This window comes from Drosophila pseudoobscura, chromosome 3 (genome assembly GCF_009870125.1).
Source record: "Drosophila pseudoobscura strain MV-25-SWS-2005 chromosome 3, UCI_Dpse_MV25, whole genome shotgun sequence".
NCBI lineage: Eukaryota > Metazoa > Arthropoda > Insecta > Diptera > Drosophilidae > Drosophila > Drosophila pseudoobscura.
Genome location: NC_046680.1, coordinates 21,742,995 through 21,770,947, shown reverse-complemented (window position 1 = coordinate 21,770,947; position 27,953 = coordinate 21,742,995). Strand labels below are relative to the sequence as shown.

General features: G+C 47.8%; 2 protein-coding genes across 5 annotated transcripts; both read right to left on the bottom strand.

Moving 5' to 3' along the window:
* Nucleotides 1-137: 137 nt before the first annotated feature.
* On the bottom strand, nt 138-11,864 carry Pld (Phospholipase D). 3 transcript variants are annotated; one of them, XM_033378729.1, is made up of 10 exons: nt 9,769-9,961; nt 8,360-8,700; nt 4,315-4,894; nt 3,765-4,260; nt 2,914-3,690; nt 1,518-2,860; nt 1,323-1,448; nt 929-1,266; nt 612-856; nt 138-545 (listed from the first exon to the last, which is right to left on the bottom strand). In XM_033378729.1, exons 2-10 carry the CDS (start codon nt 8,499-8,501, stop codon nt 444-446), a joined length of 4,149 nt encoding a protein of 1,382 aa, XP_033234620.1. In that variant the 5' UTR covers nt 8,502-8,700; nt 9,769-9,961; the 3' UTR covers nt 138-443. The 3 variants fall into 3 exon arrangements, with proteins under 3 accessions (XP_033234620.1, XP_001361959.3, XP_004444551.2); XM_001361922.4 differs by having other exon boundaries at nt 9,804-9,961; XM_004444494.3 differs by lacking the exons at nt 8,360-8,700; nt 9,769-9,961 and adding an exon at nt 11,183-11,864.
* Nucleotides 11,865-13,891: 2,027 nt separating this feature from the next.
* Nucleotides 13,892-20,002, bottom strand: bin3 (bicoid-interacting protein 3). 2 transcript variants are annotated; one of them, XM_001357476.4, is made up of 6 exons: nt 18,992-20,002; nt 16,607-18,062; nt 16,340-16,538; nt 15,098-16,278; nt 14,819-14,965; nt 13,892-14,747 (listed from the first exon to the last, which is right to left on the bottom strand). In XM_001357476.4, exons 1-6 carry the CDS (start codon nt 19,819-19,821, stop codon nt 13,971-13,973), a joined length of 4,590 nt encoding a protein of 1,529 aa, XP_001357512.3. In that variant the 5' UTR covers nt 19,822-20,002; the 3' UTR covers nt 13,892-13,970. The 2 variants fall into 2 exon arrangements, with proteins under 2 accessions (XP_001357512.3, XP_033233765.1); XM_033377874.1 differs by having other exon boundaries at nt 16,607-16,943; nt 19,712-19,998.
* Between the last annotated feature and the right edge of the window lie 7,951 nt (nt 20,003-27,953).

The window sequence follows — 27,953 nt, the reverse complement described above, 5'->3', positions numbered from 1 at the left end:
AAAACAATGTTGGCATTGCTGAGAGATTTAGTTAATCAGCATTATTCAATGGAATATCAAAATTGATCAATTTCCTTTTTCGTTTGTTTTGATTGACCTCTTTTTATAAAAAATGCAATAAAAGCAAGTATTGAAAATTACTTTCAATCCATATCACTTTAATGAAAACATTAGCGCTTTAAAATGTCTAAAATACTGTTTAAAAGTTGTTAAAAAAATGGGGCGGGGTAGTAACAAATAGGATCACTAGAGTACCAGGGGACGTACGAGGACGAACAGCGTAAAATAATAAATTAGTTAGAGCTATCGTATCCTAGGGCAAGCGTACATCTATCGGGGTATATCTATCAATATACAACAGGTGTATGACTTGGCAACAACGCATTTGGTGGGGAGGAGGGGGGACTACGATCTAGTGGCGTCTTGGAGACTTTTGGCAGAGACTATGTCCAAACAGAGGTAGGTAGGACGCCCTCCTTGCTGGCGCCCGGCGGCGTGAGCACCTCCTTGTTGAGGAACTCCAATGGCAGGTTGACCAGAAAGCCCTACGGAGAGTGCAAGGAGAATACGAATCAGAAACGATCGGGAAGCGGCAGATCGATGGGCCTTACCTGGATTTCTGTGACCCGATGGGCGGCCATCTCTGGATCGGTCTTGGAGAGCGGCGGCTCCTCCTGGTACTTGCGCAGGCTGGCGAATGTCTTCACAAAGTCCGTGGGAATGCACTTGAACACCTCGTCGTAGATCTCGGTGTTCCTCGTGGAGATCTGTCGCCAGGTGCCGTGCCAGAAGGCGTCGCAAACGGGATCGCTGATGTCCAGATCGGAGCGCGCAGAGCCCTCGCCCTCCAGGAGGCCTGCAAATGGAAGATTTCCTCGGTCAGAAGATGCGTCTAGCGATTCGATAGAGGGGGCAGCTAAATGCCCACCTAAATGCTCTCTGAAGAGATACTTTCGCAGGCGACCGGCAAAGATGCCGCTCGGATACTTTTTGCCATTCATGCGGCCATCCTCGAACTCCTCGTCCATGATGATGGCCGCAATCTCCGAGTCGCGCTTCCCAATCATCGAGCGGTCGTTGATGTTCGCAGAGCCGCAGATGACCACCCGATCGTCGGCGATGAGCAGCTTGGAATGCACGTAAATCAGTTCGGTGATGGGCGTGCTGTTAAGGAAGGAATGATTGCGTAGACTGTGGAATGAGATGTAGTTGTGCGGCTCCGAGACGCCGGCCTCCTGGAGACGTGTCAGTATAGCAGTGCGTCCCCTAGACAAACAGAGACCTATAGAGTCCGCAGGGCTAAAAGTACAACCAATAGTCACCTGGAAATGGAGGCATAGTTCCAGTGGGTGATGGCCCGCACAGCGATGCCCGTGCTGCCGCCCACGTCGCCCTCGAATCCCGGAAGGAGTGGCATTATCACATACACACGGAAGGGTTTCCGTTCTCTACGAAACGAAAGACACATTAGCTCTAGCTCCAATGACCCCCCCCCCCCCCCTCCTTTGGTGGCTTACTTATGGGCCCGCACAATGCGCTTGAAGAGTGTCTCCCCAATCTGATTCCGCACGTTGTTGTAGGCCCCCGGCACGCCCATGCCCAGCTGCATGGTGATGAAGAACTGATTCTCAATGTACACGTAGTGCTGGGCCTTGGTGATCGTCTGGATGTAGGCGTCGTGGATGCTCTGCTCCACGAGGTCCGCCTCGATGAAGCCGCAGCTCCAGGCGGAGACGCTGCGCAGCAGCTGGCACGTGACCCTCTGCTGGCGGCGCTGTTGCAGCTGCTGCAGATGCGAGTTGAGGCGGATCTGGTGGTAGCTCTTCGGCATGAGGTAGGGAAAGCGCGTATTGTCCCGCAGCTTCTCCAGCTTCATGGCGTTCCAGCGCTGTATGAAGTGGCGGGCCACATCCCGCGCCGAAGCGCCCACCACGCAGAGGCCGACATCGTGCCAGGGCATGCGCGGTGTGGTCGTGCGATCGATAATGTCCACGAACGGCGAGTTGAGGTTCATCCAGTCCTTGAGTATGAAGTTCGAGTAGTCCTTGCCGAACCAGTACTTGGCCTGGCCATAGAATTCGCTGAACAATTGCGTGGAGTTGGCCGTGGCATTAGCTGTGGCAGTGGCGACATCGGTGGCTGTGGCGGCGTCGGTGGCTGTGGCATTAGCTGTGGCTGTAGCAGAGGAGGAGGCCATAGTCATGTCGGGTTCCATGGTGGCATCCACTGTGTCTATGCTGAAGACACCTCCATCCTCTGGCCCCTCCAACGTCGTCTCGTTGGCCGTCAGGCGGTGCATAAAGTCCTTGCCCATGCGAGCCCCCTTCATGGCGTTGTTCTTCAGCCGATCGAGCATGTTCTTCCGCTCCATCTCTGGCGTGTTCAGCTTCATTCCCTCCAGGGCCGTGTTCTCGTCGGGATCCTCGCCAGCGCCACTAGACAGCATGGCTGGTATCAGCAGTCGATCGCCCGGTTTGAGGACCCTCAACTCCATGCTGTTGCCGGGCGGGGGCGGGGCCGGGGCCGGGGGCAGCGGTGCCTCCAGCGTCTCTGGCGAGGCCGCCCTACCAGCCTTGGGCGGGGTCTCGTAGTGGGCATTCCTCGAGGACTTGCGCGAGCCAAAGGCCGAGTCCACATCGTCCTTGTTGAAGTAGCCGCTGGGCGTGCGGCGCGTGCTCCCCGAAACGGAGGCGGTGGAAATGCTCCCGAGATCTGTGAGCCGATGATGATGATCGTCCCAGCGGCCGTAGCACAGATCGATGCCGCCCATGAAGGCGTACGTCTGGTCGATCACGACGATCTTCTCGTGGTGCGCCCAGAGGAGAATGCCACCGCGCGCATGGTCCGGATGCCGCATGACCTGAAAGGGAAGCACATGATGACTCCTGAACCGATCTCTGACTGAAAACCCACCTTGATGTTGTCATGCTTGGCCAGCGTGGACTTGCTGTAGTAGCTATTGATGCCCAGGGCCATCTCCACCTCCTTGTAGAGCAGCACGAAGACCCGCACCCCCTGCTCGGCCTTGCGGAGGAGGATCTTGTCCAGGCGCCAGTAGTCGCCATCCAGAGCGGGCCGCTTCATGTAGATCTCCGGGCTGAGCCACCAGTCCGCAATGTAGATCTCTTCGGTGGCCGCCTCGAGGCCATCGGCGACGGCGGACATGTACTGGGAGCCGTCCACGTACCAGGAGGCCTGCGTGTTGGCCCGCATGGGGGCGTACGACATGTGCGGATTGGGCAGCGTGAAGTCGCGGGCATACGAGTTGGAGGTGTGCTTCAGATACTGCATCCACTCCTTGCACTTGCGCTTTGTCCAGCACTTGAGCACAATGTGCCGGTTGTTGGTCAGCACCTGCAGACCCTTCCGCATGCCCGTCTGGTAGATGCCCGTCGACACATCGAAGCCCTGGTCGAACAGGATCACGGCCCGGATGCTGCCGTCGGTGGGTCGGATGTAGCCGAAGCAGGTCTCCTTCACGAAGAACCAGCGATTGCGCCACGTGCCGCACACCACGTCCGAGCAGAAGTAGTTGCAGCGCACGCAGCAGTTCTTCTGGAAGCACCCAAAGAAGTTGCAGCCCGCCTGGCCGGGTCGCGTCGAGCCCGTGCGCTTGAGTATTACGCCCTCCTTGCCCTTGAGGCCCATCCCGGGCACAAACGACACGTTGGAGACCTCCACAAAGTTTAGCTAAAAGAAGTTTAGAAAGAAGCACCCCTTAGTCCCCTTAGTCCTTTCGGTGGTAGGTGGTCTGCGATCCTCACCGTTTCGTGGTGCGATCGGTACAAGCTGATGTTCAGCAGATTGTACAGATAGTCCTCCAGCTGCTTGATCCGCACGCCCAGATTCTCCACCGTCACGAGACTCTCCGGGCGGTTGGGGAACCGCGGCAGCTTCTTCTTTTTCTTCTTCTTGCGCTTCTTTTGGATGCGCCGCGGATTGAGGCCCGACAGAATCGAGTTGTGGCTGGGACTGACGATAGTGCCGGGTCCGTTCTGGTGCCTGCTGCCATTGCTCTGGGGCGTGCTCGTCTGCTTCACCTGCTTGGTGTGGGCGGGCAGGTCCTTGAGGGTCGACTCATCGGCCATCTGGCTGGCGGTGGCCTTGAGCGTGGTCCGTTTCTCCTTGTGACTGCGACTGGGGAAGGGTATGTTCAGGGAGGTGCGGAAGAAGCTCAGTTGCTGGTGGAGCGAATTGAAGTGCTTGTAGCGCCGCTTGATGGTCCACTTGAAGGGTCCGTGGGTGAGCTCAATGGTGTATCTACGGGTGAACAGAATCCTTAGAGATGGTCTCGGAGAAGGAGAAACTACTCACAGATTGGGGTTCAGCAGATGCGTGGTCACACTCCGCTCGGTGTCCACGATCCGCACGTGAATCTCGCGGCCCGGGATGAAGACCTTCCGCTGAAAGGAGTTGAACTTCACGCTGGGCCCGTAGATGCTCGTGAAGGGTATCTCCTGGCGCATCACGACGCTGTTGTTCTCATCGTCGTCGTACTCCTCGTCGTCGTCGTCGGTGGTCTCCTTGCGCTGCACCAGCACCGGCTTGTCGCCCACATTCGACAGGATGGTCACGGAGTCGGGGAACCCCAGCGTCTCATCGTACTCCGAGTCGACCAGCGAGAACTGGAACTCGGGCAGGCATCGGTTATGATGCTCCACCACGGTACCGTCGTCCGTGCAGTCCGGGTCCTGCTCCTCGTCCTCGTCGTTCCGGTTGTCCTCCGCGGAGGCATCCGAATCGTTGGTGTACGGCGGCAGGGCCGCTCCATTGCGCTCCTCCGTCATGGCCTCGAACTGGGCAAAGTAATAGGAACTGTCTATATCATCGTAGCCCCGATTCACGTAGCCCGCGAAGTTCGTGGGCCGGTACACATCATCCGCGGGGTATTCGGCTGCAAAGGAGATTGGAAAAACTGTAGAATACCATCAAAGTGCCAATTGTTCGATGCCTTATCAACCAGCTCTATTCTCCAAAGTTGTTTTCGAGCTACCTCTCCCATCGCCAGCCGACAGACCCTCCAACATCTGTCATCGCTTTTCAATTAGTTTAAATTGAGTTTGTTTTTCCAACTAAAGTTTTCAACATAGCGGCTATAGATGCACTTTAGAGAGTGCCATTTTCGAGTGCCGCTGACTCAGCGAGCATGACTTTTGTATTTGCCATTGAGCGTATACCCTTTCGATGGGTCCAGGTCCCCACTAGAGCCCTGCATGAACGGGCCATCGAATCGGTTCGGTTTAGTCTTTGTTCTGTCAAAATTTCGGTTTTTTTTCTCGCTCACTCCCCACCTCTAAGAGAGGTAAGTCCTATAAGTTTTAATGACGAGTTCTGACTGTTAAAATAATATTTTGGGAAGAGCTTTCACACCTTAAAATCCCGTCTTTTAGTAGTTTTCGAGTTTAAACTTGACTTCTGGTGTTTCTGTCTCTCGTTAACCTTTTAACCTGTGTGTCACTCGGGCCCTCGGAGAGGCACGTGTGAAAAGTAGCAATTATATTTCATGATATCTCCATTGGAAACAGAAGCCCCCACCCTTCTTCCCCCCCATCAATGCCATGCCAGCAGGTGGTTAAGTTTCAGTCTGTGTTTTTCTGTTAACAACTCGACTGAACTTGACATGGGAACCCTACCCTACCCGTACCTTGAGTCTATTTCGGGCTAAGCAAACATGTAGCTCTAAAGCTGATATCTCTCTTCAACAGTCTCTAAATGCAGTATTTTTCCTGAAGAGTCTCTGTAGATCTGGTGTCACCCGCCCTCACAGATCGTCTTCCATCAGGGGCGTCACATGACCATTAGGAACCCCCAAGTATATAGCGTACATAAAGATAAAGATATATCTTATCGCTTGCAAGAAAATTACAATAATTGTAGCATTTATAGATAAATCTAAGGGCAAACCCAGACCCACACAACTTTTATTGTTGTCTATCACTTCAGAGTTCTTCATAGGCCAGTTACCACTGTGGCTCTTATCAGGCACTAAGCGCCCATAAACCCATCAGCCCATGGTTGACACTGCACAAATGGCTAATAGATTGCGGGGTACCCAAACAGTAGGTAGGAGCCCATATATCAAGTGCATATCGTTCGGAATTTGTGGTTTTATACATCCGAACCCAATGGAATGGTCACAAAGGAAGTGCGTGCTTTTATCTATTAACTACAGAAATCAGTATTTAGTCGATTACTTTGATTATCAGGCAGTAAACAGGTGTCTACCCTCCATATCTAGTGGATACCCACTCCCCAATATTGCCAGAATAGTGCTTTGTGCTTTGTCACCATTTCCCGCTCAAAAATAGACTCGAAATTCAAGTGCAAAGATATATGACATTATGGGACTACCTTTCGGACATTATCTATTTGAAGGTCCCTAAACCTCGGACTTGTTTCGGCGTAGTTCCCCTACCCGCTGGACTTTCTTGGAAGTTCATAAATACTCTTGACGGTGCCATAAAAAGTGCCGATTGTGGGCACGTTCCTTATCAACGAGCTTTCGTTCAGTAATCAGCGCAGAAAAAGACCTCTCTTGAGAGCCTTGAAATTCTTCGGCGGAATCGGACTAAAGAATCGAAGAATTACTAGCTCAAACTGTGGATATAAATGAGTGTAGGTTGAACGACCTGTATCTCCAGGCTGATTGAAAGCGTGGCCCATATAACTTAACAGCCTCTATTCAATAAAAATATCGCTAAAGACTTCACACATTTTCACTTTCATCTTTAGCCAATTTATTAACACACATTTTCGAACAATGCCAACAATCTTTCAGACTCTTTTGCTACTTGGATGTCGATAAGAACCAACAAAAATAAAACAAACTTTGCGGGCGAGTCCAAAAATTAACAGCTCTGGAATCAGCGGAGGAACCACAATTATTTCGGGGTTTCGGTTCGGCCTTTGGGGTTGTCTTCTGATAAGTAGGCGACAACCTCGTAACTTCCTATTTATGGAAACATTTCTGTGAAATTCCGATGGTAAAATTACGCTTTGAGTTGGAGAATCGAAATCGAAAAGATATGATGGGAAATATCTTGAATTCTTCATAAATTTGCATAAATTATTTAATTTAATTTCAATTAATTTCGAAACAATCAATAAGCAAATAAATGGAATACTCAAATTCAAGGATATATATTGTATATTTTGCTACAAATATAGGTTACACTGAGAGAAAAATGGCAACCAAAAATTCGTTTTAATACATCCCATATTTAATCTAAACGAAAAAGACTTTGAAATATCAATATCACTATAAAATTCTCATATTTTCCACACTCGGAGAAAGTCTATTGGTGTATAATTTTACGTCTAAGTGTAACAATCCGACTCGCAGGTCTTTTTTCTCTGGGTGTACATTCGAGACAAAAATGTCTATAGTTCAGGCTTTGAGCGATACACGAAAGATCAATATTTATTTTGGCACGCTATTGAACAAATAAATGTTGATACCCAAGAGATTATATCCATGTAATAAGTGCACAGGCACACACACATTTCCAAATATACAGATATATTTATATATATGTATATGTACGCATAAATCCCAAAAGAATATTCTATAAATTAATCAGAATATATTTGAAATATATGTATAAAGCACCCTTTATTCACGTGGAGTGCCTTTGTTTAGTGGTGCCTCAATCGCAGCCGTCTCCCTGGGGAGGTCTTTCAACCCTGTGGCACGATTATTTCATCTGTGACCTACACATAATGCCAAAGAAATCGAAACTTCCTGTTGCATTATTTGTGTAAAACAGGTACTCGCACAAGTGCTGTAAATATATCTCTTTATGGTTATGGCTGTGTATGGGTCGCCTTTGGCGTGCCATGAATTTTCAATGGTCGAGGAAGGGGGGGGGTGGGAGGCGCTATGAATCAGCCACTAATGGCACCGTTAGGCGGTGCACGCAACTTCAGAAGGTTCGGGGCGGTGGGGGCGGTGGGCCTTATATAAGCCAAAGGAAATGGCACCCGATGGGTGGAATGTGTGCTTGGAGGTAGTTCTGTGATTAGTTTTTTACAAAGAATGATTGGCGTTAAGATATCAGAGGGCTGTCACTTGTGCCTCTGGTTTCACTTTCACAAAAGAACTCCGAAAACCAAACAAACCAGTTATATAAGAGCCATTCTAGAGAAGCAAACTGGTTCAATCTTATCTCATGCCGCGAACACACTCTTCGGATGACGCAAAATCTTATAAATACCACAATCTGTTCTGCTCCAGTCAAGACTAGAGTGATCTAAGACTATCCGTATCTGTATCTCTGTATCTGTATCTCTGTATTTGTATCTCTCTATGATGTGTCCCCATTCTTATATCTATTTCTGTACGGCAGGATCCGATCTTTACCCATGCTAGCCATCAGCTGTGAAATGCTGCGGCGATGACGTCGCACCTGCAGATGCTGCAAGGTTGCAGTCACCGCCATCGCCGCCTCTGCTGCCTCGTTGTGGTCGCTGCTGCTGGCGACGGTATCCGTGGACTTGGCCATCGCCTGGTGCGTTATTTATACACTAGTATTCACGTATCAATGGACTTGGTTTTATTTTATTTGATTTTATTTTATGTATTTTTGGTATGCGGTTTTTTGGCTTGATTCCTCTGCTGTTCTCTGCATCATTTTGCATTTGCGGTCTGCATCTGTAAACGGTTTCGGTTGGGTTCAGGCAATGGCCAGTGGGGCGCGGCGGCTAATTAAACAAGAAATTTTGAATATTGCATTCGCGTTTACTAATTAATGGAGCCACTGACAGATTGATGTGGTTCTCTATATGGAGGAAAGGGCGCACCATTAACTACCAATTAAGGGTAAAAAATAGCATCTGTTTATATTCCAATCATTCGATTCAAACCGAAGTTTGCACAGCTTTTTGTTTGGTTTTGTTGATTCTGTAATTCAGTTTCTTTGTTTTGAGCTTTCGTTTTTTATGGTTAATAATATTTGATTTCATTTTTAGTTTTGATTCCTTGATTTCGGGTTTTCTTTGTTTGATTTGAACTACAATTTCTTGCTCTTTTATCTTATCTTTTTCTGCCTTACATACTCGTATGTATACTTCTGTGGGAGACTGTCACCATAAGGCATTAATTAATTGAATTTTTATCACAATATTTTTGTTATCTCTGGGTACAAAAAACCAAAACCAAAACGTACAGCCATATTTCTTTGGGCTACGAATATACTATGAAATGTATCTTTTGCTTTGCTTTTTTTTTTGGGTGCTTCCAGCTCATAAAACTTTTGCACAACACACACATACACGGGAACACACAGATATGCATGTATTTTTTGGATATACTATGTATCTATGTGTCTTTGGGGTTTTGTTTTCATATTTTTCACTCTCGGCAAAAGTTTTGCTAAAGGAGGAGTGCTGCTCTGATCAAAGCAGGCCATCAAATGTGGCAGTAATTGTAATTGTAATTGCAATTGGGGTTTTTTTTTGGCAGATATTTGCCCCCATCTGATGATTGGCATCTGAGAGATTCACATCAGTGCTTCTTTAAAGATATTCCGATTTTATGGGATTAACACGTTTGCGGCTGATAATTCACTTGCTCTTCCTATGTGTCTGTCTCTCTCTCGCTCTTTCTCTTTTTGTTTACATTTTGCCGCTGCCGACTAACGGAAATTGCAGAACAGTATTTAGCGCGACGTCGCATTAAAGCAAGAGACAGAGGGAGAGAGGGAGAAAGATACTGCCACGCTACTGCGACAAAAAGGAAGAACAAGAAATGTGAAGACAACACACACACACAATCATAAACACACGGCAAGCCCCGTAACACTGACACTGACGCACGCTCGAGCCCCCGCCGAAAGCTCTCTCCGCACACTCCACAGCGTCTCTCCGCTCCGCTCCACTCCTCTGCGCCCAGCGATCAGCGATCTGTAAGAGGTGCACGCGCGCGCTTGAGCAAACCGTTGCGACACCGTTGCCGACACTTTACTTAATAATATTAACTAAACTGCGTAGAGCTGGCCGAAAGCTCGAAACGGGTAACGGTTAACGGTTAAGGTGAGAGCAAAGCGCAACAGCCGCAAGCTTAGCGCGCGACAGAGAGAGAGAGAGAGCGCGGAGTAATTGGTGTCGGGCCAACAGCTGCGAAGTTCAGAAACAGCTGGGGGAGCTTTCATGCATTTATTTTGACTGGAAATTCGATAGTTGTCTCTTTTGCCATTTGAAAATTAGCCAATGGATATTTCTCAAAAACAGGGTCTGCCTGGGGGGTGCTTGGGGTGTGCTGGGTGCTGTCTACAAGGTCACAAGAGCCAGACCGAAACGAGTTTGCCTCAGCTTTTCGGCTCTGACCGAGCTTTGTGGTGGGTTCATAAACCTTTTGGACGTGTTTAGAAATCGCTGATCAAATGGGAAATGTGCTCCTCCATGACTCACTGAAACGCAATTGGCCTGGCCCTATCCGCAATATGTTGGGGCTCTATCTTATCAGCGAGAGCTTTTACAACGAGTTTTGCAATTGCTGTAATCATTCGATTCATTGTCCGACCCCAATGAGCTGTCATGAATCTCAAACAAAGCCAATTACAATTATGCTAGAGATTAGATAAACCCACGTGGTTGGGTGAAATGTCAACGTAATAATTGATTGACACACCCACCTGTAAAGATATACGAAGCTCAACGGGTAGGGATAGAGGAACTTATTCCTAAGAACAGTCACCAGCCCTTTCAGAAGACCTATCCCATTAGAACTGTTCAATCACTGGAAGCTTACACTGTAACGCTCCGATACCTGTCCCGACAAAAGCCAATCACTATAATTCCAGTTCAAAAAGTTCACACAGAACAGTATCTGAAATCAGAATTCCCCACAACAACCGGGGCGGGGTGGGCCCAGCCTTCGGGTTAGATAAGATAAATGACTAGCATTGGAATTATTGTATTGAATGCATGGGGCAAGGCTTACGGCTGGACTCTGTTCTGATGGACCCTGTCTGTTATGTAAATTTGAGTGGCGTTTCTAGGTGTACCTTTCGGTATTGGAAAAGTTTATGGAATAAGATATCCGTTTTATTTGTTGGAAAAATACCTATCGATGTCGATTCGAATGAAAGATAAGCTCTGTAAAAATGTGCATCAGCACTCCACTTGTAGAATTACCAAACACTCGATTGTATAATTGATCTATTTATTATTAACTGATACTTACACAAGGTTTCTGGTTGTAAAATTATGAAGAACCAGTTGTGGAGCCTTCACTCCTTTGAGTACAGTTGTTTATTGTGATTCATCCGTTGGGGCTTTCACAAACACTCCCTCACACTCACACACCCATGCAGCACAGATGAATGCCTCGCTTATTCGCTTTGCTAATTGCTGCTACAAGAGCAATTCAATTGAGGCATCAAAATCAATTTAAATAATATTAAAATGTTGTTAATCAATCGCACTCGCGCACACACGGACACCACCCGGACGGCCGACACTTGGGAGACCTTCTTCTTCTCGAAAAACTTGAAAACTTGTATATGTTTTTGTTGGGGGAGCGCAGACGCCGTCGCAGACAAGCAGCCCCAACGTTTGCAAAACTTTTGACGAAGCAAAGGCCAGAGACAAACGTCAAAATATTGCAGATAGGCACGGTTCGGATCGATCTCTCGCTCTCACTCTCGCTCTCCGCGAGCGTTAAAGAGAGGGTCAGCAAGCCAGAGAGAGTGACACGAAGAGAATGTTTGGCACCCGGTTTCTTTTACGAAACGTCATCGCACTATCACTTAAATTATTTATAATTTATTTTTCACTGATTAAACTTTCTTTTAATTGAAGGCCAGCCTCCTCTTCTGCGTCCGTCGACAGCAGTTCGTTCTTCTTCGACTCTCGGCGGAATGAGCGTGCGTGCCCAAGCAAGAGCTTTTGGCTGGAAAGCCAGAAAGAGAGAGAGAGAGAGAGAGCAAACAGCTGATCGGGCGGGCGGCACTGTTATACGAAGCTCAAACAGGTTTTCTCTCGATCGAGACGTTGGTATTCAAAATGTAGAACAGCGTCTGGACAGGCACGATCGTGATTTACAAAAACCCCTTCAGGTGGATAGTTACTATGACTCCCACTAGTTGATCAGAGCATTTTAATTGTAGTTCAAAGATACAGCAGCATCCAATCACATTCCATAGCTCTGGAAGGCATGGGCTTTGCCGTACGATCGTGGTTTACAATACCCCTTCAGAGCCTTCGAATTATACAGCAAAACACTCAATCTCATTCCATCCCGGATATGCCTCTGAAAAGGCATGGGCTTTGCTGAACGATCGTGGTTTACTACAGCCCTTCTACATCACTCCCACTACATGATCAGAGCCTTTGAATCCTAGTCCAAAGATACAGCATGCTTTCATTAATTTGTATTCCATAGCTATGGAGTTTAAGGGCTTGGAAGCTGGCTGGTTGACATCGGGAACCGATCAGATCGATTCCGACCAATATACTTACAGATGTTTGACAATCCATAGTCTATTGACTTTTGGCAATTTATATTCATTTCAAAATAAAGCCCCTTTCAAAACATGTTCTTCATATAATTGCAAATTTATTTCTATATATATATATGTATATATATATATATTTCTTGTAATTCTTTTATATACTTTATAAATGTGTTCATTTTCTCAGAAAAAAAACCTACAAAAAATGTTTTAAAAACACAGCATTGATAAAAATAAACTTGTTCGCCCCACAAAACACCGCCGCTCTGGAAGGTGGGAAATGGGCTAGAGGGGTATACCACATTTTGGGGGAATATATCTACATGGAACAGGCAGGCACACGCCGTTCAATGATGCCACGACGCCAGGATATAGGCTGAAGGATAGAGATTTAATGCTAATCATGCTGCTAAGCGGTAACCCTGCGCCTAAACGTAAAACTATGGTATCTCTTAATTCTGGCTAAGCATAATCCTCAATTGTTTGCGTTTACACAACTCTAAATATAAACCGCACTATATATATATATGTATATATATTGTAAGTATTGTATTTTGTTTGCTTTTGCCACAGAATTTATTACATATATCGTTTGTTGTGTGTACTGTACTCTCTATTGTTTTCACATTCGCTTTTTTTCGCATTAATATTATCTATTATCCTCTTTTGCCAAAAACATTTTGATCAAAAATAGTTGCATTTTACAGGGACTTTTTCTCTAGACATTTTTTAAAGCTAAAGCTTGTTGTGTGTGTGTGTGTGTCGTGTGTGTGTGTGCCTTGTGTGTGTGTGTGTAAACTAGGATTTTACATGAAAGAACCACCCAACCGCCAAAAGGATCAAATCTGAATTTGACCATAAAGCATTCTAGCAAAAATCGTTAGCTAAATCTAAAAACAACAAAAAATACACCTATAAACACATGCATAGATATACAGATGCATGTGTTTATAGGTGTATTTTTTGTTGTTTTTAGATTTAGCTAACGATTTTTGCTAGAATGCTTTATGGTCAATTCAATCTAAAAACAACAAAAAATACACCTATAAACACATGCATAGATATACAGATGCATGTGTTTATAGGTGTATTTTTTGTTGTTTTTAGATTTAGCTAACGATTTTTGCTAGAATGCTTTATGGTCAAATTCAGATTTGATCCTTTTGGCGGTTGGGTGGTTCTTTCATGTATATCTTTCATGGTATATCAGTTTATCCGTATATATGTATATATAGTATATATCTGTGTGATTCTGTTACTTTTTAAATTACAATATATAAAAATATATATATGCATTTACTACTACCATATATATTTGATACATACAAACAAAAAAATCATAAGCGTCTCGTTTACGGTTACCATATTTTTGTTTTTGTTTCAAACAATTTTTGAATTTTTCTTTTGCTTGTTTATCCGTTTTTCTCTTTTTTGTTTGTTTTTGACACATTTTTCTTTTCTTCCTTTCTTGCGAGCCGTCTTCGTTCCGCCCCTGCCCCTGCCGCCGCCCTCACCCGCTCAGGCATCCGACAGATCACTGTGGTAGGCGGTGGGCGTGCCGCCGGCGACCGGCGTCTTCTGCTCATCGTCCATCAGGCCGTCCTCGACAAACTCTGCGGTGGCCTCGTGGTGGTTCACCTGCGGCGAGGAGGAGCTCTCGCCACAATTGGTGGCATACACATGGGGCCGGCTGCCGCTGGGCAGCTGATTCGAGTCGTCCGTGTCCGCATCGCGGATCGAGTTGAACGCGTTCCCAGAGTTGGCATTCGGGGAGCAGGTGTCATCGTTCGGCGGATAGACGTGCCGATGGTAGCTGCCGCCGCCGCTGCCGCCGCCCCCGATGCTGCTGTCGCCGTCCAGCTCCGCCTCCCGCACGCTGCCAAAGACGGGCGTGTGCGAGGAGCTCTTCCGCAGCGAGGCTGGCGGCGACCAGACCGTCTGGTAGAGCGGCGAGGCGAACACGTACATGTGATTGCCTCCGTACGACTCCATGTCGTAGCTGGGCTGGTAGGAGTCCGTCTCCAGGGGATTGTAGGTGGGCTGGTAGCGCGGCGTCTGCCGCAGGCTGGCCGACCCCGAGGCGCTGCCCGCATAGTGCGGCGTATCGTAGTTCTGCGACCGACTCGAGCTGCTCATGTGCAGCAGCGGCGCGTGCCCGCTGTGGCTGCCGCCGGCACTCATCCGATGGGCCGGCAAGGTGGCGTAGATTCCGCGATAGGCCTCGTACGGCGTCTGTGGATAGTAGGCATCGCTCCATCGGACATGGTTCGGTGTGTAGTCGCCCTTGGCGTACAGCTGCATAAAGAGAGCAAAATGCGGTTTGTCAAATGCGAATCGCAGGGCACCTGCCATGTGGCAGCACTCACCTGAATGGGCCGACAGAAGCCCTTGTTCATGTGCCGGGGCACGCCCAGCGTGTAGCTGTGACTGAAGCCCACCTCGGAGCTGAGCAAGTACTCGTGGAATTTGTTCGGAAAGAGTTCGATTTGCTTGTAGTTGTTGTAGATCTCCGCCTGCAAAAGAGATCGAATCAGTTTGCGAATCAAATGGAGAGTGAGCGGGAAAGAAAAACCGAAATTTTCGGCGTTACGAAGCGAATACCGAATGGCTCTAGTATGCAGACTTCACGGCTGATCGTCACTTACCGTGAGGTTCTTCTTCTTCTTGTAGCTGGCCCAGTTCTGGGCCTCCAGTATGAGCTTGCCGCCGGGCCGCAGCTGGTTGAACATCCGCTTGAAGGCCAGCTTGAGGCCGGCATCCCCGAAATTGAGATGGATCCACTTGGTGACGGAGAGGCACAGAATGAGATCGTACTGCTGCGTATCGTTGGCCATCATCGACTCGTCCTTGAGCACGTAGTTCGTTTGCCGGAAGAAGACGTTCGCCGGGAACTGGTTCTTGTTCGGGGAGAGGTTCGGGGACTTCCCTGCCGGCGGCGGCGGCAGTTGCGGCATGCCGCCGTACGTCAGAGGAAAGGAGATGGGAAAGAACTCGTGCGGCTTCACAAGGAGTGCATCCAATTTGAGCTGCTGCTGCAGTTGCTCCTGGTTCTGATGGTGATGATGGTGGTGATGATGATGATGATGGTGGGGATGATGGTGATGGGGATGGGGATGATGATGATGGTGGTGGTTAGGATGCAGCAGCTGCTGTTGATCCTGTAGCGCCTTGCGTCGCTTCTTGCCACGTCGCGTTTTCTTGTGCAGACTCCCGGCGGCAGCCTCCTCGCCGTCGTCCATGGGCTCGCTCTTCACCAGCTGCGACGTGGGCTCCTGCTTCACCTCCATCTTCACCTTCTCCTCCTTGGGTATGCGCACGAAGATGGACAGATTCCGCCGGGCCCGGCCCACCAGCTCCCGGTCGATGTCGATGCCCAGTATGGTCTTCGGGGCCAGGTGGCGGGCCACCGTGATGGTCATGTGGCCCACGTTGCAGCCAATGTCCAGGATGTCCTTGTTCTGGAAGAGCTCCACATGCCGCTGGAACACCTGCAGCCGCACGTCCCGGAACTCGTTCAGCTGCCGAAAGTCCACGTAGCGGTCAAAGTTCCCGTAGCGGTACTTCACCCCATCCGCCCGGAACTTGGGCAGCTTGTTGAGGGGCGGTATCAGGGCCGGCTCCAGCATCAGGGTCGGCTCCTCGGGCATCGGCTTTACCGCCGTCCCGGCTGCTGTTGACTCGGCAGTTGCCTCGACGGCCGCCCCGGTGTCCGGCGGCAGGGAGTCCTGTTCCCCGGCCGTATGCGAGGTGGCCGCCGACGTGGTGCTCATGGGGCTGCCCAGGCCCTGTTCCGACATATCTGGCGTATCGTCGCGTGGGATGTTCACTGCAATCGAGGGGAAATCGGGATTAGTTAAGGGTCCAGAGGGATGGAGGCTGCGACTCACCCTCGATGAGGGGCAACTGCCTGGGCGGCTGCTCCTCGACGGGACTGAGCAGTTCCGTTTCGCTGAAAGACGTGGATCGTCGCGTGTTGGGCTTCCGGGCACCGCTGGGCTGCAGCAAACGTGGCGGACGCTTCCATGCCCCTGGCTGTGGCACCACGGGACTCACGATCTTGTCCATGCCATCGTTACGATGGAATTTCTATTAAATATACAAAAAACCGATTAGATATGGCTTCAAATGGGTCAGATTTCGAAGGTTTTCCCTACCTTGCTCTTCTGGGAATTGTTGCTTTCGCTGATTTTCCTCTTCCTGCCACCGCCACCGCCGTTGCCGCTGCCACTGCCACTGCCGATGCTGGCCGCACTGCTGCTGCCGAAGCTGAGGCCCGTGCCGCCGACGCCGTAGCACGTGCTGCTCAAATCCAGGCGCAAGTCCCGGCTGGCCTGTGCCCGCCTCTCCGCAAGGGTCGAGGCCACGGCCAGGGCTGCGGCAGAGGCCGAGGTCGATGCCAACTTCGAGGCACTCAACAGCAGCTCTGTGGAGCCAGACACATCCCCCTCTGACGCTGCAATGGACACATGTTGCTGCTGCTGCTGCTGTTGCGGGGACGATGATGCAGCTGGCGGCGCTGTCGGCGACGAGAGCAGACTCATGTTGCATTCCATTTGTTCCGGTGCCAGTGCCAGTGGCAGAGCCTGTGCCGGTGCCGGTGCCGGTGCGATGCCGCCCGACTGGACAGCCGCCTCTGTGGGCGTGGGAGCCGGCATCTCTGCCGTGGCCATCGTGGCCGCCTGGGGAGAGCGCACATGCGCCTGCTGCTGGCCCATTTCCGCCGTTCCGCCCGTATCCGATGCCGAGGCCGATGCAGATGCCGGTGCGGCGGCTTCGCTCAGCAGCAGACTGAGGGAGGCAGCAGCGGCAGAGCCGGCGGCAGCGAGTGGCGCCACCGGCGATGCCGCCGAGGATGAGGTCCCCGCCTCGTCCAGGGAGACGGAGAGCGTTTCGCTGCCCTCGCCCCCGTCGTCGCCCGCATGCGAGGTGTTGTTCGAGTCGAAGCGGCGCCGCTTGCGGTTCTTCCGCGGCCTGTGCTGGCGGTGGTGCGCCTGCGGCTGCTGCTGCAGCTTCAGGTGGCTGCCGCGCGTCAGCATGCCGCCCCGCTTCATCGGCGACGTCAGCTGCTTCTCGTACTCCATCGAGTCGACGGGGTCGAGCAGGTGCAGCGGGTCGTGGATATTGGGCGGTATGATGACCTCCACCTTGGGCGGCGTCGTAATCGGCGACTGGCGCGGCGTCGTCGCCGGCGTGTTGTTGCTGCTCGACGCGTTCGAGGTGTTCTCGTGCTGCAGCGAGTTGAGGTTGAGGGGATCCGAGATGTTGCCGCCCAGCAGGAACTTGGTGGGCGGCACAATCACCTCCTTCCGCAGCCGCTTCTCCGGCAGGAAGAACTTGGACCGCCCGCAGCAGTAGTGCACGGCATTGGCCGCTGCAGCCGCCGCCGCTGCGCTGCCCGAGATGTTGCTGTTTCCGCTGAGCGAGCTGGTGTCCTTGTTGCTCTGCGCATCCTTGCATCCGGCGTTCACGCCTCCCACGGCATTGATGCCACTATTACCTCCAGCCACGCCGCCGCCTCCTCCCCCGGCGCTGGTTCCGTTGCAGCCGGTCACCAGGCAGCACGTGTGATTGGCATTGTTTCCGGCGCACAGCACATGATGATGATGGCTCCTGGTCGGAATGGAATGGAATGGAGTGGAAATGAAGATAAGCGAAAGGAATGCTACAGAATGGAATTCTTCGGCTTCATTCAGCGAATACCCGGTACCCGTATGACACCCAATTAAATTTTTAGTGGCTGCTTTCGACCCCTTTCCTGCATTCAAGAACCTCTTTTATCCGACAGTTGTTCAGGGACCGTAAAAAAATGATTTTTTTATTTTTTCATACGAGAATATATTTACTTAAAATAGACGGAACGAAAAAAAAAACCAATACCAAAAAAAATTTATAAATTTAATGAAAACAAAAAGATGAAAATTAATTTAAAAAAAATAAATAAAGCTCAAAGATGAATTAGGTATTTTCTAGAAACTTTGAATGAAAAAAAGTAATAATAAAATTGCCGCTAATTTGGTTTAGGCTCAAAAATGGGATTTTAAGCCATCTTTTCATACAAATAAATAAATTTTTCAAATGTGCTTGTCTGAGCTCAATTAGTTTTAAGATTTTCTCAGCTCCGTAAACTTATACTTTATCGAGAAATATCCCGAAAACTTTAAATTATTTTCTATTCTAGGATGTTTAAGGGGATGCTTCCGTTCTAAAACCCAAAAAAAATTGCCTAAAATTTCAGGAATTTTTTTCAATACAAAAATGTGCGGCAAACTATTTTGAAATATTTGTTAAGGCAATTTTTTTAAAAATTCCTTTTTTTACTAACAATTAAAACGCACCAAAAAGTTTTTGCAGAATACTTTTTTTTAACGAAAAAAAATACATGCAATTTTTAGAACGGAAAGGATTACAGTGCCTGATTAGCTGTAATCCACCTTTTAAATCGAAATTCAGTGAAAACCTTAAGCAAGTGTCATACTGGTACGTGGGCACACCCCCATCGGATGTTCTCGATTTCGCTGGCTTCCGGATTTCCCACTCACCTGTGCGCCAGCATTTTCTTGTAGAGCTGCTGCTGGGCCTTCAGTCCGTGCTTGTCCATCGCTCCGATGGAGATGCCATTGCCGCCCGCGCCACCCCCCACTCCCCCTGTGCCGGCGGCAATCTGCGCCAGCCGCGTGTTGTGATGGTGGTGGTGTCCCCCGCCCCCGCCCCCGCTGCCGCCTGTTCCACCGCCGCCGCTGTGATGCGATCCCCCGTGATGGGAGGCCGACCCGCCGCCACCGCCACCGCCGCCGCTGCCGCTGCCATGGTGGCTCGCAGCATTGCCGGATATTTGATTCTTGATATTCTGTATATTCTCCAGATCGGCCTTGTGGGCCGCCGCCACTGTGGGCGGCACTCCGCCTCCAGCCGGAGGTTGTCCCCCCGCCAGGCCCAAGCCGGCACCTGCCGCCCCACTGCTGCCATTGGGATGCGACTGTGCGATGCCGACACAGGCGCTGCCACTGTACTTGCCACCGCCGCCTCCGCCGCCGCCACTGGTCTTGTGGCCCCTCTTGCTCCAGGCCTTGTTCTTGTTTTTGGGTCCCTGCTGCTGCTGCGGGGCACGGAATTGATGATGCTGCTGCTGAGGGGCACCCCCTGCCTGGGATTTGGAGGTGGGCGGTGTGGGGGACTTGGACTTGGATTTGGATTTCGCTGTTGCAGATGTTCCACTGCACTCTGGTTGCTGTTGTTCTTGGGGTTGCTGCTGCTGCTGTTGTTGTTGCTGTTGTTGCCGCCGGGGACTGTGCTCCAAGCGGAGGGTGGGCGTCATGCTGGATCTGGTTACGCGACAATCTCCGGGACTATCGCTAAGCCTTTTATCCATGGTTTCAACGGGCAACACTTGACATTTGGATCCCTTTTCGAACGGGATCTTATTTAACAGATATTTGCTGTATTTTTGTATATTTTTCCACTTTCTTTTTTCACTTTTTCAACTTATTTATTCAATTTTTAGTCGGTATATAATTTTCTTAGATTTTTGTTTTTTAATTGTTTTATTTAATATTTCACTTTTGTATATATTTTGATAGAATATTTTAATGTTAATATTCTATTTATGATATTCACATATTTTTAGATTTAAAGTTCACTTTTTAGTCGAATTTTCCACATGTTTTCCTTTCAGTTTCCCTTCACTAAATGGATCTACATTTCTGAATCGATTATTTATCGATAAGATTGCACTCTTCTCTCTCTCTCTCTCTCTCTCTCGCTCTTTAAGAGTTTGATCTAAAGTCAAGGCTCCACTTTAACCCTTTTCACTTTCACAGTTGCCGATTTGCAGTTTGGAGTTTTCCATTTTCGAGGATAATTGCTGCATTCAACACTCGGTAGCATCGCATCCGAGGGGGGGATTCCTGTCCAGCTGCAAGAAGAGAAACAACAAAATTGATGAAAATTAATTGCACAAAAATGGAATTGCTTGCCGCCTCTCTCTCGGTCGGATTAGGGCTCCCTCCCCCCCTCTCCGGGGTTCCTGCCTCTGGCATTTTGCATTCATTATTTGCATAGCCAGAGCCCAGAGGCAGAGAGCCCAGAGGGGGGGACCCAAACAACCAACCAACCAACCAACTAACGACACAAACGAGCTTTGAAAAATTGAGTACAGACTCTGGTCTATATGTAGTGGTACCTGCCGCTGCCTCGGTCCCCTTTGGGCCCTCTGTCTGGCCTGGCATTAATATTTACATGGCAAATTGTGGCCAGAACTGAGAGGCTCCTCTCGGGGCCACTGCCAGCAGTCGGGCAGTCCCCTGCCTTCGTCGTTTGGCGGTTTTTGTGCACCAGGACACAGACATAGACACCAGGCAACCCCCCGTCCCCCTTCCCCGCCCCATCCTACAAAAAAAGAAATGCCCACAGTCGAAAACAGATTTTCGTGCAACTTGAAGAAGCAACAAGAATGAAAGAGAAGCAGCAGGCAGCAGCAGCAGCAGTCTAAAAGAGGAACAGAGCACAAAAGAAAGAGAAAGAAGCTGGAAACAAGTTGCATATAAATTTCTTGCCTCTTGCCTCATCTGCGGGTAACTTGCAGCAGCGATGTCTAAACCCCATATGACAGATGCCAGGAAGATGCTCCAGTCTCCCATCCCCCCCGCTCCCCCTCTGCCCCAGGCCACAGTTTCTTAAGGATGCCGCCAGACGGGGGAAAAGTAATGTAAAGAGACTCCTGGATATTTTTACAGGATTAGACACTGAAAATGATGTGGAGTCCTTTTTGGCCTGACCTTTGACACATATTCTTGCAGCTGTTTGATATCCTTCTTCACTGGGGGATTTATTGGCATTTCCCCTTTGACTGTTATTTGCACATTTTCACACACAATTTCCCCTCGATTTCCCATTTGTTGATTGAGTTGTTTATTAACGATAAATCCGTGTGCGGCTCTCAGTTACAGAGTTAATTAATTTTTGCTCTTTTCCGGGGGTGGAGAGAGGGGCTCCATGCCTCCTTCCTCCTCCTCCTTCCGCCATGGAAGCCATGCCCCTAGGGCTCTGTTTTCCCAACGAGAAGGCTATCGGAAATCAGAGCAGGACTCCTCTCCCACCCACTCGCACCTTTCGCTCTCCCCCTCTCTGACACTCGCACAAAGGCAATTTTTATTTGCATATTTTTAGGCGCGCGAATGCGAAATGGGAACACAACACGCCCCGTCCCGAGGGGTGAGGGAGGGGCGGGGGGGGTGTGGTATGCCTCCAAGAAAATTTTAATTAAAATTTAAATATGCGCGCATACTGTGCCGTGCCAAAAGGTTGCCACCTCCACCTGCCCCACCGCCTGCCACGCGACGGGAAAGTGGGGCACAATATGAAACGGAGGCAGGAGGCAGTAGGCAGGAGGCAGCAGGCAGGAGGCAGCAGGAGCTGCCTTCAAGAGTACCTTTCCAGAGTGACTTAATAAATAATAAATACATATATAAAGAGAGCAAGAGAAAGAGATAGAGAGAGAGATAGAGAGAGAGAGAGAGAGAGAGACAAAGACAGAGATCCTGCCCCACTACCGGAAATTGTCAATTTTGTTTAATTTTGTCAACATTTTAATGGAGCCACGTTGTGTGTGTGTGTTGTTTTTGTTGTGTTTTTTTGTAGTTGTTTGAAATGTGTTTTGCATGGAAATGAAATTAGTTCAGTTTTCCACACTTTTCTGGGCAGCAAAGGAAAGCACTCGCTCTCCCCCTCCCCCTCTCTCTCTCTCTCTCTGTGTGCGAAATGGCCACCGGGAAATTGTGTTTAGAGATGACGATGACCAGCAAAGGACTTGCCACAGGAGAGGCGGACATTCTTCACAAAGAGAACGAATTTCTACGGGTTTCTGCCAACAAAGTCTGTGCATTTTGGACCCCTTTCTGGGGCATCGACAAAGACTGTTCACCGGATTCTGGGGATCTGCTGTATTCGGAATGGAATGGAATGGAATACGTTGGGTATTTTTATGGTGTGTGTTCTAAGGAGCGCTTCAAGCTATTCTTATTTGTAATATTCTCAGTAAAAGGAAGCCCCCCTCTCACATATTCATGCCACAACTGGCACAATCCACCCACGACTGGGTGGCGCCTTGTCCGTAGAAATTCCAAACATGGATAAACAAATGCTCCACGGCGGCAGGTGTTTTAAATGTGATATCGAGTCCTTAGGGAGTGCAACAAATACCGAGCTAAATAAAGACACACACACACACACACAGGGAGGTGGGAGGTGGAAGGGGGAGCAGGAGCCTGTGGAAAAACATTTGCCGCCTTTTGGGCAGAGGCACACGGAAGATACAGCCAAAAGGGGAAGCAAAAGGGGAAGCAGAAGCAAAAGCTCGTGTTGCATATGTAATGTGCGTCATTATCAAAAGCAGAGCTTAACACCTGCTCGAAAGGCGAGACAGAGACAGAGATGGAGCTGGAGAGTGACAGAGAGGGACAGCGTAGGGAAAACTACGGTTGAAACGGGTGGAGGGGGGAGGGGGGGGACAGGACAGGTGGCTAATTTAATGTCAGGGCATTATGGGGGGGCTTTACGCAGACGGATGATGATGATGACGGGTTAAGGACTGCCTTTTTTCCGCCATATGGATAAGCTTTAAATATGAATAAACCACGGGACATATCTAGTGGATATAATAAATAATACATGAACGAATGAATCCATATTTATGGCCAAAACACTCGGTGCATAAACGCTGGATTATTAAAAAGATAAGCCCCGCCAGCTGTGGGCTCCCCCAGGGCTCCTCCAGGGCTGCTCCCTCAAGTAGGTCCTTGCTTGTGATTCCGTATCGTTTTGTTCTACAGAAGTGTGCACCACACACGATTCTTTGACATCCTTTTCCGGATTCCTTCAAGGAGTTTAATTCGTTCAGCGCCCCCACCTCCCCCTGCCAGTGCACCGCCCACATGGCTGATGCCTGATGGCTGTCAACATGTCAGCAGCATCCCAGCAGCATCGCAGTGTTACACATTATCCACCTACCAATTTCCTTGGCATTCACAGCATCCGCCCTCTCTTTCGCCTCCCCCTCCCCCCTCTCTCTCCGCAGCAGCCAGCATAATGGTATCGTATCCAGCACAGACATCATCCGCAAAACTGTCAAAGGACTGATTGGGGTGGTGGGGGGGCACCCCCCACCCCCCACCCACCACTCACGTGTCATACAGTCATACAGATTATGAAGCCATAGCTGCAGATACTACAGACACAGATACAGTTACATATCCAGTTACAGAGACGTCCGTGTGCGTGGGTGTGTGTGCGTGTTGCAATTGCAGTTGCAACATCCCAGCCACCATCGACCCCGATTCGATCGAGTATCTACTGCATTTCCGCTTCCCTTTTTGCCTGGAAATGTAATTTTCCACTAATTTATTTTTTACACATATCCCAAAAATAAAAAAGGAAATAAAATAAAATTTAATTCAAGCGAACAAAAAATGAAAAAGTAATAACAAGATAAAGAAGAAGAATAAACAGGAGAAGAAAAGTTTTAGAAGAAAGAGAGAGAGAGGAGCAGAGGGGGAGGGGCCGAGGGAAGCCAGTCAGAGCTACAGGGAAAACTCTTGGCCAAAAAACTATTTTCTCCGACTGCACTTTGTCAGTTTTTGTCAGGAGTTGTTCTCCCTCCCCCTCCGCCCCTCTCCCTCCGCCTCTCCGCTGTCTCTCTCGGTTGAGTTCTCCAGTGGATAAGTTTTCTCCGCCCACTGCCACTCCCACACCGCCCTTACATTTCCACTCTATTTCAACTTCGATGTTGTTCCGGCGTTCTCCTTGCTTTTGCCCGAGTTTTTCAATAGTTCCCCCGCCCGCCCCCCTCCTCACCCCCCTCCTCTCTCCACCCTCACCAAAAACCAAAGTAAAGAAAACGAGAAAAACTAAAGTAAAATAAAACAAAATTACACTCTTTGTCAACTGCATTTCATGGCAAAAATCTATCTCCCTCTCTAAAAAGTTCCAATCGAAAGAAAAACGAACAAGTGGCCCACAAAAGGGATAGAAGAAGAAACGGAGAGGGGGAGGGAAGAGGGGGAAAGAGGGCTAAGAACTGACCAAACCAGGTGAAAAGCAAACAGAGAGAGAATGAAGAGACGAGATGATAGGAAAGAGCAGCAGGAAAAACAATGTGGCTGATAATGAGACTGAAGATAATATTGGGGGGGGGGGGGGGGGGAGAGGAGGGGATGGTTCATCATGAGTTTGTATTTTTTGCGGATGATGACGGTAGGGGGCAGGCGGGAGGGGAGTCACTGAAGAAATTCAAGTCTAGTCAGAGGCCAGATAATCAATTATGTAAAGAGCCAACGGCAAAAACAAGACAAAAAAAAAGACTGGAAGAAAATATCTTTAAAAAGTCGAAACATGGCATACCCTGCAAGATGCCTAAGCTATAGGGATATGGTGGTCCCATGTCCATCATAAATTCGGAAAAAACATCTTTTATTAATGATTTCTGATTCAGACGGCCAAACAAAAAATATATATACTCTCTTTAAGAGACGAAAATATCCGAAATGTCTATCTATCCTCAAAAATATCGCCAAGACTCAACCGACTAAATCCCTCGAACATTAAAAATAGAATAATAAAAACAGCCTTTTTAATTTATATTAATAATTATTAAATTAATAAATATTAATATTGCCAGGCGGCCACCCACGCCACAATCGACCCAAACAAATTTCGAAATAATTGCCAAATAGTTCAATAAATATTAGGTCTGAGAAAAAAAAGGGTCGAAAATGGTTCTATGAAGCAGATTCTGGTTTATCCCAGAATCGAACGGATTCGAATGTTTTATAATAAAAATGATAATATTTAAATTAATTTCTGATTTATATGTAATCTTTTTTAAATGTTGAAAAATTATTTTATAATTAAAAAATAATTAAATAACAATTTTAAACTATAATTTTGCTTTAAAAAAATGTGTAGTAAAAGGAAAACTCTAAAAATATATAATTTTCTCGACTCGTATTTTTTTAGACTCATAATTCTTGCACTTTTCAAACCTCTGTTTTAATCTATGGAATTTTCTTTAATATTTAAGAGTCCCTCTGGACGGAAAGGGTATGAAGGAAAAGCAAAATGCGGAACTTGCTTGTCACAGCAATAAAACGAAATAAAATGCATTCAAGAGGGAAACAGATATACATACTGATAGAGAGAGAGAGAGAGAGAGACAGAGAGAGACAGAGAGAGACAGAGAGAGAGAGAGGAAGGCAGGCAGAAGGCTGCATAATTTTGCACGGCACATTGACTGATTATGAGCGCCTCACTGAACGGTGATTTATGCACAGGCCAACAGCGGGCAACGGGGGGGAGGGGAGGGGAGGGTGGGCAGGCCAAAGAAGCGGTGAATAAAATTACAATGACAAATTAATGAAAATGAGCAAGGGAAAACCATTGCTGGAGGAGGAGGAGAAGGAGGAGTAGGAGAAGGAGGAGGAGCAGCAAGAGGCGGAGACAACGGCCGGCGCCTAGCAAATTATGAAAAATCACCGAAGAAAATCAGAGAAAGAAAAAGAGTGTAACAGAAGAGGAAAACCTTCTGTGTCGCAGGCTATAATTTGCAATGACAAAATTGAAAGAAAACTCCCCATGGGCAGGGGCATGGCACGATGATGACAGGGCATTCTCTGGCTAATCATAAGGAAATTATCTTTATCTGACATTTGAAAATGGCTTTCTTATAGCCTTATAGCTGATAAGCTTCCGTCAGGTGATGCCATTCCAAATGACAATTTACCGGTATACAAAAAAAATTATTATTTTACGGTAAAATGCGGCGTTAGAAGGTTTGGCCAAAGGGCTATAACTTAGCTGTTTATCCATCGATTTCGACAAACGATACCTTAAACGACGCCAAATTAATATAACTATTACAAAGTATGAAGCAGGTACACCTAAAAATTTGTTTCATTTTTTTCTGAGTTTTCAAAGTTAGAGTTAAAAAAACAAAAACACCGCAAAAAAAATTAAATTTTGTAATTTGAAAGCCTAATATTTTCCAGACGTTAAGCTAAAACTACAAAGTGTTTTGGTTTGATTTAAAGCTGCATTTATCTCAGCTTTTCAAAATTTGAAAGTTCAAAGTTTAAAGTTCAAACAGACGAAAGATACTAAAGTTATGTGAATAAAAGAAACACGACATATTAAAAAAGAAACCGTTAATAAAAATTTCAGTTTTTAAAAGGTTTTAAAAAATGATACAAAAAATCTATTTTAAGAAATTATAAAAAAAAACAAGTTTAGAAATTGATTAAAAAATAAAATATAATATAATATAATATATACACTTTTTTAAAATGAAAAAAACCATAATTCATTTTAAAAAAAATGTTAATCTATGAAAAAAAGTTGTTTTGGCACAGGCGTAAAAAAAAAGTTAAGTTCTGTTGGCTAGTGTAATCGGCCCTATTGTATCAAATATCCATCACTGGGCGCTGAGCAAATGGTGGTGCCTCCTCTGTCTTTCAATGTCACTACTGCTGATACTCTTGCTCCCTCAAAAAGCTTCATTCCTCCTGCCTTCCTCCTTTTTTTTGCATTTATTGTATTCTGTTCCGTAAAAGAGATCTTTTATATTTCATTCTACTTTCGGCCTGAATGGAAAAGGCGCAACCCTAAAAATGCCCTCAACTGTAAATTTCTGCAGTCAACTGACATTTTTCCTTATGTATTTCATTTTTTCCTCCTTTTTTTCCTTTTGCTATGCCTTCGCCATCGCCATCGTCATCGCCTTCCTGCCCAGCATTCGTGGTGCTGTTTTTCCTTTCGTTTCGACTCAAACAAGCTTTTGTGTAATTTAATTGCCGAGGTCACCGCAGGGAAAGGGGGGTTCCATTGGGTTGGATTGGGTTTCGCGTTGGCTGTTTTTGGGGTAGGCATCGCATCAGTGCCATCGGCTGCTAAAAGGGTTAGTTGTTGGCCCTTTTTTTCGTGCCTGGGCCTGGGCTTAGGGTTGGACAGGACATCCTTGAATTTATGCACAGAATTATTTTAAATGATTAATAAGCAAGAGGAAGCGGGAAGGAGAGTTGCTCGAAAGAAGAGCTGGCCAAAAAGTTCACAATGTTCGACAAATCAGTGGCAACAAGTTCAGAGAGCAGGCAACAGCACTCTCCCTCTCTCTCTCTCCCTCTCTGGCACTCAAACGCGTCACTTGCCCCACACTCAAAGAGTGCATGCCTTCAAGGGTGCAGTGGGGCGGGGGGCGGGCAGGGACCTCAAATATGTATGCGCTGATGCCGCAAAATGCACAAATGCATGCAGATGCATATCTTATGATCCTTGGCCGCTTGTTTGCATCAAAATGTTGCACCCACCGACACCTCTTCTAACATTAACCCACACCCCCACACCCCCACCTCCCCACCTCCCCAAACACACACACTTTGCATTCTCTCTAGTTTCGCTCGACTCAGAAATAAAAAGAGTTTTCAATGCCACTTGAATCGGAGCTTAGTTCCCCCTCCA